General features: G+C 45.5%; 1 protein-coding gene across 1 annotated transcript in view; it reads right to left on the reverse strand.

Moving 5' to 3' along the window:
• Positions 1-9,631, reverse strand: part of LOC137299854 (plexin domain-containing protein 1-like) — a 212,399-nt gene extending 202,768 nt beyond the window's left edge. Inside the window, exon 1 of the mRNA XM_067968792.1 lies at positions 9,191-9,631. Coding sequence (XP_067824893.1) covers positions 9,191-9,275 — 85 coding nt within the window. The 5' untranslated portion in view covers positions 9,276-9,631. The remainder of the gene's footprint in view (positions 1-9,190) is intronic.
• Between the last annotated feature and the right edge of the window lie 4,645 nt (positions 9,632-14,276).

Consider the following 14,276-nt stretch of genomic DNA (forward strand, 5'->3'; position numbering starts at 1 on the left):
TGCGTCAGCTGGGCTCAGTTGGTAGTAGCTGGTATCAATAAAAAGTGACCATGAAGTTACTGAATTGTCCTAAAAACCCAACTGGTTCACTAATGTCCTTCAGGGAAGGAAACCTGCCGTTCTTACCCAGTCTGGGCCTATATGTGACTCCAGTCCCACACCAACTTGATTGATCTTAACTGCCCTCTGAAGTGGCCTAGCAAGCCATTCAGTTGTATCATATAGGGCAATCAGAGATGGGCAATAAGTGCCAGCCTTGCCAGCGACACCCACGTCCAGAGAATGAATAAAAAGACACCTCTCACAGTTGTGGCCCCTGACACTCTGCGTAACATTAGCAAGTCACTGCTCTCAGCGGGGACCTCCCTCAATGGGAGCACAATTGGAAAATTGAGTTTGGAAGCCAGTGTGCCCGCTTTGTGGCATTCCCAATTTTAATTCCTGGAAACTTAATCATTGGAAGATCGGAAGCATCACAAATCAGGTGTGCTGACCTCCGCACCTGGTTACACGATAGAGAGAAAGAAAAAAAGTACTTGCATTTATATAGTGCCTTTCTTGACCTCAGGACATCCCAAATTGCTTTACGGCCAATGAATTACTTTTGAAGTGTAGTCACTGTTGTAATGTAGGAAACGCAGCAGCAAATTTGAGCGCAGCAAGGTCCCACAAACAACATGTTAATGACCAGATAATCTGTTTTAGTGATGTTGGTTGAGGGATAAATAATGGCCAGGACACCAGGAGAACTCCCCTCCTCTTCTTTGAATACTGCTCTGGAATCTTTTCCGTCCACCTGAGAAGGCAGACGGGACTTCGGTTTAACGTCTCATCTGAAAGTCAGCACCTCTGACAGTGCAGCACTTCCTCAATACTGCACTGGAGAGTCAGTCTAGATTATCTGCTAAAGTCCCTGGAGTGGGACTTGAACCAATGACCTTGTGACTCTGAGGCGAGAGCGCCACAACTGAGCCACAGCTGACACCTTAACCATTAAACACTATGGCACTACCGTTAAACAAGACTTTGGAGCAGGTACGGACACTTAAAATTGACCTAATAATTTGAGGTGACACGTCAATGCAGGACTGAGATATTGTCGTTCAGACATGATGCTAAACTGAGGTACTGTTCACGTGGACATTAAAGATGCCATGGAACTATTTGAAGAACAGCAAGGAGTTTTCCTATTGTCCTGGCCAACATTTCTCAACCAATATCATCCAGATTAACTGGTCATTCATCTCATTGCCCTTTGTGGGATCTTGCTGTTTGCAAAATGGCAATGGTCACTGCTCTTCAAAGTAATTAATTGTAAGTGAAGCATTTTGAGATGTTTCGCAGAAATGTCGTAAGGTGCTATAGAAATGCAAGTCTTTTTTTTTTACTTTCTCAAAGGTACTGTCTCATGCTGCAACACACTTCCATGGTTACCAGCAGCTATCTCTCACACAGAAACACACACACACACTCGAGTAAGGGTCGCTGGGAATGCAGGCTAATCTTTCTCCTCAACCTAGGGCGCTAAGGCCATTACAGTGTCCCACCACAGCTGAGGCCAACCTAACTGATCTGAGGATTGAACTTGGAACCTGCCTGGTTTGTAAGGCTCAGTACCACTGATGGCTGAAACAACTCTCCGGGAAATAAAAATGCTGACAAGTTGTTTTGGGTGAACCTTCATCCTCATCTTGACAAGATCACTGGGAAATGGAACATTATTCCCCTTTGCGCACCTGACATCCTCATTTCTCACAGCAGCCATCATAAGTGAAACTGACAATTTAGCTCCAATTAGTGTCAAACTGTGGGCAGGTTTGCATTGTGCTCTGGGACTACCAATGTCCTGATTCAGCCGGCCCAAACTCATTTCATTTGAAAGCTGCACAGTTACCTGAGAGTGGCTTTCATCTCCATGATCAACCTGTATCGCATTCAAACAGGTACTGGAGATGAAAGAAAGATTCTCTAACCTACTCTATCACCAGTTCTTCAGCTATTTGATGTTTAAAGGAGCTGGGTGCCTTTTATGTTATCTTTTAGTGTTAAAGTGCTGCAATTCCACCTTTCTGCGAAACTATTTCAGTCTTTATTTTACGTTTAAGCAACTAGATCACCAATCCCCCAAACCAAATGTACTGGCCTTCCTCTACCCTATCGCCCGGTAACTGGAGCGAGAACCGTGATATTGAGATGATTGGGGTCACTACTAAACTGCATGGCATGTTCTGTAAGAGTCAGGTTGCCAGTGTGCTCCAATTGGCAGGTTGGAGATGGTGTAGCTTGATTATGATCAAAACAACAGCTCCAAAGGACCAATTTGGGTGTTAAGAACATATATTTTTCTCTTTGTTACTTTCCCTTCCCTCCTCCAAACGTTCTCCCCGTCTCTCTTGAAAGCACTTGCTCATGCTGGGATGTCGACCCTCTACATTGGCTCTCCGATGCCTCACCCGAGTGGTCATTCCTCAATACGAGTTTGGACTGTGAGTGCCGGGACATTCAACTAGGGAGGGCATGGCACACGAGACGCATCCTGCCCTTTCCCAACGTCTACAAATGCAGACAAGCCATTTTTTCCCCTTCCCCAGCCCAGAGACACAGAGATAATTTGCAGCTCCTGTTGTCATCTCAACCGAGGGCAGCTAACTCCTCACAAAGCATGGATCAAACTCGGGACTTTGCTGATCTGAAATAGTCGTCATTCTAATCCCAACAATCAGCAAGATAAAGAACAGGAGGGAATAGGAAGTGATAGGGAAACTCATTCATTAATCATGTAATTTTCTATGTGGTGAAGAAGTCTTGTAAGCATCACACCCACACACAGTGTGACAGTCCTTAGACAACAAGCTCCATTAACTGAGTGACATATCTAATATATTAGAAGCTGCACTTAACGTGACAAGAAAATAAGCTATGTTTTTGAAATACTTTGTTCTTATTTGGAAAAGATATTAACCAGCATTAGTATTCCTTCAACGCTTGAATCCATCAACCCAGTAGTGGATTATTTTAAATATAAAAGCACGAAAATGCTGTAAATGCTCATCAGGTTGTCTGGCAGCTGAGGAAGTCATGATCAAACCGTCCTGTGCTCTGGTTAAACCACAGCTTGAGTTCTGGTCACTGAGACACAAGTGAGACGTTCAAATGCTGGAGGCAGTGCGGGGAAAAGCCAAGGAGCTGTTCCCCAGTGTCAGGGATCTGAGTTATGAGAAGGTCTTGGGAAACATTGGGCTTTTCAGCTTGGAAAGAAGGTGTCTGAGAGGTGACCTTATAGAGGTATACAAGGTAGTTACAGAAAAGGTAAATTCAGAATATTACTGTAAAATAAATTGCAAGAGTAGGACAAGGGGACACGGGTTCAAACCAGTAAAAGGTAAATTTAGGACTGATGTCAGGAGGTTCCTCTTCACACAAAGGAGCCAATTTTGGGCACCTAACTTACACCCTGCCTAATTTTCCCTTCAATTGACTTCCCTAGTATCTTGCACGTCCTCAGGACGTCCCAAAGTCCTGCACAGCCACTGACGTACTTTTGAAGTGCCGTCACTGTTGAAGTGTAGGGAAGTGTAGCAGCCAATTTATGCACAGCAAGGTCCCACAAACAGCAATGAGATAAATGGCTAGATAATCTGTTTCAGTGATGTTGGCGGAGGGATAAATATTGGCCAGGACATCGGGGAGAACTCCCCTGCTCTTCTTTGAATAATGTCAATGGTATCCTCGATGTCCACTTGAGAGGGCAGATGGGGTTTAACATCTCATCCGAAAGGTGGGATCCCCGGCAGTGCAGCGCTCCCTCAGTACTGCACTGAAGTGTCAGCCCAGATTGTGTGCCCAAGACATTATGCCTCAGAGGCCAGAGCGCAATCGCTGAGACACGGCTGGCGTGAGTCAGAAAGTTGGTGAAATGTTTAGGTGGAGGGTTTGTTTCCAAAGTGGATGGGGTCAGTTTGGAGTTTGTGTGAATGCGAATGAGGGAGTTGGGGAGCAGCGAAAGGTTGGGGAATAAATAGCCTGCCAATACTCACTGTCCAGGCTCGCACATGAAGAATGGTCACTTAGGCAAGGTATCAATAGCCTGCCTTGATTAGAGGAATTATAGTCCAACATTAGTTAGTGCTTTTAAGAACGGATAGGCGAAGATGGCAAAAATTAGAAGGAACAGGTGCTGTATTCCCCATAACTCACTGCATGCACTAATTGACTCCCTTCATTATTTTAACACTGCTTTTATTCTCCTTCCCTGGACATTTAATATTCAAACCTGATCATTTCATTCTCTTCGCTGCAGATCAGGTTAGCTTTGCTTTAATGTGTCGGTACAGAGGCTTTCAGACAACCGAGCTTTGTGACTTTTAATTTCACCAAATCTGTGCAGTTTTGATTGCCAACAGCTCGAATTCCTACTGGACATGTCTTGGGAATTACCGATGACAAAGGGATGTGTGAGATTCTCAAAGCTCGTGGAGAAAAAACAACTCTTGTTGCCGGTATCACAGGTGGGAAAATGTTTCCGTAAGGGTTAGGACTGAGAGACATAGAATCTGATAGCACAGAAGGAGGCCACCGTGCCTGTGCTGGCTCTTTGAAAGAGCCATCCAATTAGTCCCACTCCTCTGCTCTTTCTCCATAGCCCGGCAATTTTCTGCCCTTCACATATTTATTCAATTCCTTTTCGAAAGTCACTGTTCAATCTGCTTCCACCGCCCTTTCAGACATTGTGACATCACAGCGGGTAAAAGACCGATTACAGGAACCATAACCGTGGAACACAGTATCGGGACAACAATCCGCCAAAAGTAACGAGGCCAGTTGGCCTCAGCTACTCTGAGCAACAGCAGTGGGAAGTCAGCCCAGAGCTCCCATTCCTAAATGCTACCCAGTGGCTCCCTGACAGAAATTGTGCAGGGGTGGTGCCCTCCGTGGTGGAATAGTCTGCTGAAACCCGTCTTAGCTCATATAGCAAGACTGAATGAGGTACAAGAGGGCTGCCAGTACCTGTCGAACTATAACTCAGTAAGAGGAAGGAAAGACAGACTTGCATTTACATAGCGCCTTTCACGACCTCAAGATGTCCCAAAGTGTATTACAGCCAATGAAATGCTTCTTTGAAGTGTAGTCACCGTTGTGATGTAGGAAACGTGGCAGCTAATTTGCCCACAGCAAGGTCCCACAAACAGCAATGTGATGATGACCAGATAATCCATTTTTAGGTGTTAGTTAAGGGATAAATATTAGCCAGGACACCAGAGGAGAACTCTACTGCTATTCTTCTAAATAATGGCTGTGGGACCTTTAACTTCCACCTGAGAGGGCAGATCAGGGCCTTAATTTAACTTTGCATCTTGAAAGACAGTACCTCTGACAATGCAGCACTCCCTCAGTACTGCACTGGGAACATCAGCTGAGATTTTGTTCTCAAGCCTCTTGGAGTGAGACTTGAACTCACAACCTTCTAGATTCAGAGGTAAGAGTGCTACCCACTGAGCCATGGCTGACACTAACAGAAATAACTTCCCCTGGGAGAGGAGGTGGGAAGAAAAACAGGGAACGAGGACAGGAAAAGTGCTTTGGGACGTCCTGAGGTGGTGAAAGGTGCTAAAGAAATGCAAGTTCTTTTTTCTTTTTATTACAAATCACCTCACTGTGTAATAGACATTTTTCTTCGTCAGTAAAGATGACCAAAAATGGAAAGTTTTAATTATGACTATTAAACATGTGAAAGTGATGTGGGCCACACTCATGGTACAAATGATGTTGAACCCAGACCAGGAGTCCCAATATACTCCAGAGGTAAAAGATTCTCGGGTTGAGGGTGACACTATTTATTGAGCTGGATGAGTTCCTGAGAGTGGCTAACACAGGGAGGGGAGCCCGGGCGCCGCGAAGGGGGGGGGAGGGGAGGGGAGGGGAGCCCGGGCGCCGCGAAGGGGGGGGGGAGGGAGGGGAGCCCGGGCGCCGCGAAGGGGGGGGGATGGGAGGGGAGCCCGGGCGCCGCGAAGGGGGGGGGGGGAGGGAGGGGAGCCCGGGCGCCGCGAAGGGGGGGGGGGAGGGAGGGGAGCCCGGGTGCCGCGAAGGGGGGGGGGGGAGGGGAGCCCGGGCGCCGCGAAGGGGGGGGGATGGGAGGGGAGCCCGGGCGCCGCGAAGGGGGGGGATGGGAGGGGAGCCCGGGCGCCGCGAAGGGGGGGGATGGGAGGGGAGCCCGGGCGCCGCGATGGGGGGGGAGGGGAGCCCGGGCGCCGCGATGGGGGGGGAGGGGAGCCCGGGCGCCACGACGGGGGGGCAATCAGATGTCACGGGGGTGGGCTAAAATTACCCCCATAGAATAAAAAAGCAAGGAAGTTATGCTAAACCTTTATAAGTTAATGTTTAGGCCCAACTGGAGTATTGTAGCTTTCCGAGTGTTTCCCAGCATTTTCTGCATCCGCAGTATTTTGCCTTTGTTTTACTTAACAAATTGTTAAGAATGACTTTGTCGGCTCCTTTGGGTTTGTACTATTAGGATTGTGACTGTATCTATTAATGTCTATATTTTATCTTCACGCAGGTTTGATTCACCTTGTTCTTTAATTAGATCTCTGTGTGTGCCTCTTACGATGAACATTTGTCTTTCCACATCAGAGCCACCTGAATATTTAGGCCCTCTGATATTTGGGTTTTATTTTTTTTTCTCCCTGAAATAGGGTCACAGAACTGGGTGAAATCAGCTGCGAGCAAACGCAGACTGTCCACAACTGGAAAACCTTGGGTTTAAAAATCAGCAAAACAAATGTGAAGATCAGATTAAACACCATGAATAAATAATAAACACGACAATCTTCACAGTGCACGATGCTAAAAAGGGTCAACGTGGATCATTAGCTCAACCGTCAGTGTCTCCTCTCCCTGTGTAACTTCATTCAACTGTCGGTATGTGGCAGCTGAGGGTAGGCACTGCATCAAAGCTGCCAGTCAGCGAGGGAGGATTGAAAGCTCCCCGTGCCAGAAGAAACAGCTGCATGCGTTGCAGTTTGCCAGTACTGAAATATTTTTGGCTTAGCCCTAATTTTGGAATTTATCATTGCGGAGTGGGGGAGGGGCCTTTTATTCAGTTTAACCACAAAATTGGAGGGTTTCGAATATTCTCCTTTACAATTCTCACACACAATTCTCATGCTTAGTCCACATCTACAAACTGGGCTAATCGTGTCGAGTATTTTCATGACACAAACTGACAATTTGTGCCCTCAGCGTAACTGAGGAAACGGACAATTCCTAACCGGACCTAGAATCTTACACCACAGAAGGAGGCCATTCGGTCCATCGTGCCTGTGCTATGAGCTATCCAATTAATCCCACTCTGCTGCTCTTTCCCCATAGCCCTGCAAATTTTTTTCCTTTTCAAGTATATATACAATTCCCTTTTGTGAGACCATGGTTATCAGACCATAGTAACTTTGGGACACTTTTCCCTCGGCTCTGGATCTGTCCCCACAAACTCGTTCTCTGCCGACAGCTGACCCTGGACCTCGCCCAGATCGCCATTTACCCTCCTCCCACTGCTCTTCCTTTACTCTGAGTCAGAAGGTTGTGGGTTCAAGTCCCACTCCAGAGACTTGAGCACAAAATCTGGGCAGACACTCCAGTGCTGCTCTGATGGAGGTGCCATTTTTCGGATGAGAAGTTAAACCGAGGCCCCGTCTGCCCTCTCAGGTGAACGTAAAAGATCCCATGACACTATTCCAAAGAAGAGCTGGGGATTTCTCCCCGGTGTCCTGGGCCAATATTTATCCCTCACCCAACACTTAAAAACATGATCTGGTGATTATTACATTGCTGTTTGTGGGATCTTGCTGTGCGCAATTTGGCTGCCGCGTTTCCTACATTACAACAGTGACTACACCTCAAAAGCACTTCATTGGCCGTAAAGCGCTTTAGGACATCCTGAGGTCATGAAAGGCGCTATATAAATGTAAGTCTTTCTTTCACTGGCCCATATAAATCAGCCTGGACTCCCAGCGAGCTGATGATAATTTGAGGCATACACCGATTGAGCAGCTACGGTTCAGGATAAAACTTGGTTTCCTGCCCCATTAACCTGAGCAATCCATCACACAGAAAACAAAAAGGGCTAAGCTCTAAATCTCCCTTATTTCTGCTGTTTCACACACACCAGCAGAGAGTCTGTAATTTGCAAAGAGTGATCCCTGACAGGCGGTGGTGTATTAATGTGTGCAGTGCCATTGGACCAGACACGAAGTGAGCAAAGAAGATGTTGGAAGACTATTTTTTTAATCCACATGATACACCTTGAAAATGATTCTGGGCAGATGAGGGTTGGGAGGAAAGATGTACAGATAAATGGGGGTTTGTGGAGGAGTATAATCAGACATTGGCTTCATTTCTGAGCATGATTGGACAGTTTACCTGTCTGGCCAGAATTTTCTTTCTAATCTTTTATCATCCCGAGCTGACCTCTTAGCTCTGGCCATCATAAAAACGGTCAAATATTTCACACAGAGGAAATTCAGTTTCAGCTATGTGCATCTTGAACCCACCTGCCCAAACCCAGAGCGCTGGGTCAGGGCAGCTATAAGGCTTTTATCATTTGCAATAATAATTTTTAAAAAGTACTTTCTTCGAACGTTTCTTTGTTTAAAAAACGCACAGCAGGATGCCAAAAAAATGACACAAACCAAAGTCAAAACACATCACTTGCAAGCAACGCCGCTGTTACATTAAACAGCATCTAGTACTTCTACAGCCCTGAGGCAAACAACAAGCAGGGTTTGGCAAAGATTGCTTTTCACCCAGACAGTGAGTGCCTCTTTAATATTTACAGCAACTTTTCAGAGACGTGTGAGGTCGGCGGATGGTAATATTGGCTCGCCAGCCCTTCCATTGCAGAACCCCAGGACTGGAATGAGACCCACCGAGATAATAATCAGACATCAAAAAGGCAAGGCAAGAAGATTAGAGATGAATTTTGCTGCGGAGCATCTGTGCAAAAAACGACCAGTTCATCCTAAACGAGGAAGCGTGCACTGTCACCTTAAGTAGCATCTTTACAACGTTGCCCGGGGTATCTGCAGTTTGCTTTTTCTTTTAAAAACCTTTCACCCTTTTTGCAATTGGTGAGAGGCGCAGAAGAAATAATGGAGAGATTGGGGAGGGGGGAGAAGGGAGTAGGATTGCTCCTTACCTGCCCGTTCCAGCCGTTCTCCGGCACCCAGGTCAGCTGCAACTACTGAAGGCAAGTACAGGAGTAAGAAGGTGTAAAGTCCCATAGTGCTGCCACCCCGGTGGGTGTTTGAACTCAGCAGTTCCCTTGAAGCTGAGGCGTGAGTGAGTGAGGTCGATGCTCAGGTCCAGCCTTCAGTTCAGAGTTTTACGTCCGAATGTCCCATCAGAAGCAGATGGAGATTTCTTGGGGACTTTATTGGGCTGGTGTTAGGAGTATCTGGTTGATTTTTTTTCCTCTTCCCCCCGCCCCCCCAACCCCCCCTCTATGGCTGACTTGTCTACAGATTATTTCCCTCTCTCTCTCTCTCTCCCTGTGTTTGTTTAAGAATACTGCCAAGCTGGGATGAGAGCTTGAAAGGAGAGAACGCCACACTCTGTCAGACTCTCAATATAACACCAGCAGAGTAAGTGGGACAGGGAGAGAGTTCCACCTTACCCATTTCCCCACCCAGATCAGCAGGCTCCAATCTGATTTCAAAAACCCACCTGTCAATCTGAACTGCTGAATAATTCATTAATCGGACACATCAAAATGAAACTGTCTTCAAATCTGCCATTTTTTTTCGCTGACGGATATTTAATCATTTTTTTTTGCAATTGCTATTTAAGAAATGGTTCTAAAAACGTTTACTTTAAATCCAATTTAGGAGCAGTCGCCTGCACTGCATGATAAACACAAGAAAGCTTTAGAGCTGGGGCGTTTAAATGAAGTTTTTAACATTAGCTGCATACCCATAAACGCGACAAATCCTTCTAAATCCATTATTTTAAAAGTGCTTAGATATTTAACCGTCCGATAGGTCTCAGCCTGTACTGATCGGTTCACTCTGTAACAGAATGTGGCTTTCTCTATGCCATTAGTGTTGCAGAAAGGGGGAGTGGAACTAGAAGGTAGCAGAATATCCTCGGATTAAACATTAAGAAAAATCATTTTAATTGCACTGCAAAAATAGCACCTCTGTTCTCAAAGAATTATTTTCACAAATTGTGGCTTTTTAAAAATGACTGAATGGTTTCCCTCCCTCGGCCAGTGTTATTCCTATTACCTTTATTTTTAAAATTTATCTTTTTATATATAGCACCTTTCACAAACTCAGGATGTCCCAAAGTGCTTTACAGCCAATTTAGTACTTTTGATGTGTAGCCACTTTTGTAATGCAGGAAACAAGGCACCCAACTTGTGCACAGCAAGGTCCCACAAACAGTAATGAGATAATGACCAGATAATCTGTTTTAGTGATGGCGGTTGAAGGATAAATATTGGCCAGGACAATGGGAGAACTTCCCAAACCCAATCCAGTCCTCACCTAAAGCTCACAACCATGCGTTCCCCAGGAGGAGTCGCTGGAGAGAGATCGGGAGAAAGAAGCCTTGCTAATCTTTTCCTCCCTATCTTGGGGGACACTTTGGTCAATTATGCCACCCTGCCTGAGATCAGGTACCTCAGACAAGGGATCAAACCTTGGGCCTTCCTGCTTTGTATGGGGCTACCTTTATGAGGGAAGACAGGAGACAGTGCTGGCATTAGATGTATGAGCTAGGACTGGGACTCATCATCCTCTGATTTCTTTGGACAAACTAAGATCTTACAAAGGATATTCTGACATAACTTGGATGGTAATTGAGTTATTTTTGTGCTGATGTGAGTTGAAACACATTATTAATCCACATATAAAGCAGTGAAAGCAAAATAATGAGGCGCTAAGGGTCAAGGGCAGCCAGCCATAATGCCCCAGTGAGTATCCACTACCAATCTCTATGTGAGACACAATATAATGTATTATATTTGTACCATGTTGAGTTTGGAGCTGCTTTGTACTCTCACTATGACAAAACTTATATCACTCAGTGAAAGTATGCTGTGGTACAGTGCATTTTCACTACATACCAGCTGAAGTGTAGCCAGAGAGAAGCCACAAAGGGCTCGGCCAATATCAGGGATGTAACTATGAATAAGGTTATGCCTAAAGCTGTGGTTATAAACTGCGCACGCACTAAAAATTTCAGAGCAGGAAATGGAAGTTTTCCCACGAGTGAACAAAAGTGAGGGATTTAATATTGTAAAAGCATCCATTTTGCCCGAGGTGAGGTAGCACAGTCCGTTGAGTCCAAGGCCGAGAATTTCCTCGAAGCAGCCAGGAACTTCCTCGAAGCTCTGCTGCCGTAACTTTGGCGGAAACCCCCGTTTGCGGGCATAAACCTCTGGTGAGGTTACGGCGATGGAGTGGGAGGAGCCCCGAGGAAATTTCCGGCCCTGCACTCAAGACCAGACGCTCTTGGGTCCAAGCCCTAGCAGAGTTCATTCAAGCTCTTACCTTTCTGAGGTGGATATCGGGGTAGAAATTGGACCTCAATGCGCCCGTTTCCCAGCTGGAAAACGGGGGCAAAAGGGACGAATTCCAGGGCGCAACGTGCTGCACCCGATCAACACCTGCGTTACGGGTGCCACCATATTGGTGAAGGTGGCTTTAAAGGCATTAAGCCCCTTACATATGTAAATGTGGGGCCTGATGCCTGTTTTAGGCCTCCTCCCCGAAACTCGTTGCCTATCAGCAGAGCAGGTCCTAGGCCTACTCCGCTTAGGATTCTTCAGTAGCCCGTGCAACCGCCAATGAAATGTAAGTAACTCTTTAAAAAAAAAATTCCATCAGTATTCGTTACTGTAGAGTCACGGGGAGAAGGAATGCGCCTCCAACTCCATCGTACTCGCAATCGGCACCTCCACCTATTGCTGCTCCAACCCCTCCCTACCTTCGGGCCTCTGCCAGCAAGGCAAATGGTCCAATATTAATTTCTTCAAACGGGTGAGCTCCTTGTGGAGGCGCGACAAGCACAGACAGCTCGCTTAAATTAATGAAATGAGGGCCTAAAATTCGGCCTCAGGCCGCCCAGATGAATTTCTAGGGGAAAAAACAGGAGACCGCATGGGCTGCACAACCGTTTAGTTTCTTTAGTCATTCTCGGGATGTGGACATTTCTTGCCATGCCAGAATTTATTGCCCATCCCTCGTTGCTCTGAGATGGTGATGGTGGGCCTTCTTCCTGAACCACTGCAACCTTGCAGCAGCTTGATACCATGGACTCGATGGGCCGAATGGCCTCCTTCCATGCTGTAACCTTTCAACGATTCTAGAGTGGTTTGCTAGGCCACTTCAGAGGGCAGGTCAGAGTCAACCACATTTGGTAAGGACGGCAGGTTTCCTTCCCTAAAGGACGTTAATGAACCAGTTGGGCTTTTACAAAAAATACCCAACAGCTTCATGGTCACTTTTACTGATACCAGCTTTTTATTTCCTGAGTTTTAAAAAAAAACTGAATTTAACTTCTCAAACTGCTAGAGTGTTGCTTGAATTTACATTCTCTGGATTATGAGTCCAGGTCTCTGAATTACTAGTCCAATAAAATAACCACTACACTGACACACCCTAATGTACTATTGTAGCATCTCCTAGCTGTTTTGCAACATCAATGATGGTCTGTACTGCACCAAGAGGCATTTTATGCTAAGCAGAGACTGACCTCCATGGATAATCCCTATCTCATCCATTTCCCCTGCTGGTCTAATGTGGAACATCCAGAGCCTTTGCGTTCACTGACAGTGTTGGTAGATTCATTTAGGGTATATCTGATTTATGTAGAAATTGAGTGTGTGTCCCTCTTCTTGGTGGTCTGATGAGGATATATCTATATTCTATGGGGACTTTGCACGTCAATCAAAAGTATCAGACCGTTGATTTTGCCTTCGCAAAAACGACCTTTAAGTCACCTGATGTCAAATTGGGAAGTAACCATGTATTGTGTGATCGGTATTGCTATGAGTATTGTCAGAGAAGCATAGCAATGGAAAGGCTGTAACATCTAACCTATTTCTGAAACTTAAAGCTAAGCTACAGTATATCCCATGACACTGAAGATCTTGAACAGGGCCGCCAGCATCATCTATAATACATTGGGAAAAGATTGTAGCCTAAAAACAAGCAAGAAGGAAGTCTAGAGAAATTGATAAAAGCACTGTAGGGTGCAAGAACAACTAGGAAGAGAGAACTTGGGAACGCTCCACTCCACAATGTGAAACTAATTTAGTGTTTACCCAAGCTCCCTGGCTGAGGTAGGGTGGTTTCACCCTCATTAAGGATCATGTGTATTTATGGCTGCCATTTTGAATGGCGTACCACTTCGGGACTGAAATCAGTGAAACAGATTTCTTAGTGTTAAAGTTCCGGTTTGTATGAAGTTGGGAGAAAACGTGAGGAGAATCATCTCTGTACAAAGAGGATTTGCATGCATCGGATAGTAACTTTGAGATTGAGGTAAATTAATTGGGGCATAGGAAAAGCCTACATAAAATTTAGCAACAAGGTGACTTGACTGGGGGTGGACAGATGAATGGATAAACTGGCGGATATATAGATTGATTGGTAGAAAGTGATGTGCAGTCAGCATTGTTAATGTGGCTTTGATTTAACAAGTGAGAAAGATAATAGAATGCCTAAGCCTTACAGGAAGGGACTTTTTCTGTCAGTGTTAGTAACAAATGGAAAAAGCTGAATTTTTAAAAAATCTTCACTCTTTCCACAATATCTGCTCCATGCAGGATACTGCGGAACCTTTTTGATACGACAAGTGTTTCACAAAATCAGCAGCAGGCTGATTGAGCATTACTGGCTGACAGTTTGATAAAAGAGATATAGCAGCAATTTGCAGTTCAGTTTCAGTAAGCAGGCAGTTGAGTTTGAAAAGGTTGCAATCTCAACATTTACTCAGAAAATTTCTTGGATCTAAAGACGGTTTCGTGACTCGTACTTCTGAAGTTGGCTGTACAAAAAAAAAAGACAAACCCCTTAAACCGACTGTTTCCTGTAGATGAATTGGAATGAAGGCTTTTAAAAAGCACAGTTGAGACGTTCACTCAGTATGGAGGCAGAAATTAAAGCCACCAGTCTCTATTGACTTGTGAGGCGCATTCCATTGTATAAGTAATCCACCTTTCGGACAGGACGTTAAACCGAGGCCCCGTCTCATCCTGCTCTCCCGCTCGTCTCACA

Source organism: Heptranchias perlo, chromosome 30 (assembly GCF_035084215.1).
Source record: "Heptranchias perlo isolate sHepPer1 chromosome 30, sHepPer1.hap1, whole genome shotgun sequence".
NCBI lineage: Eukaryota > Metazoa > Chordata > Chondrichthyes > Hexanchiformes > Hexanchidae > Heptranchias > Heptranchias perlo.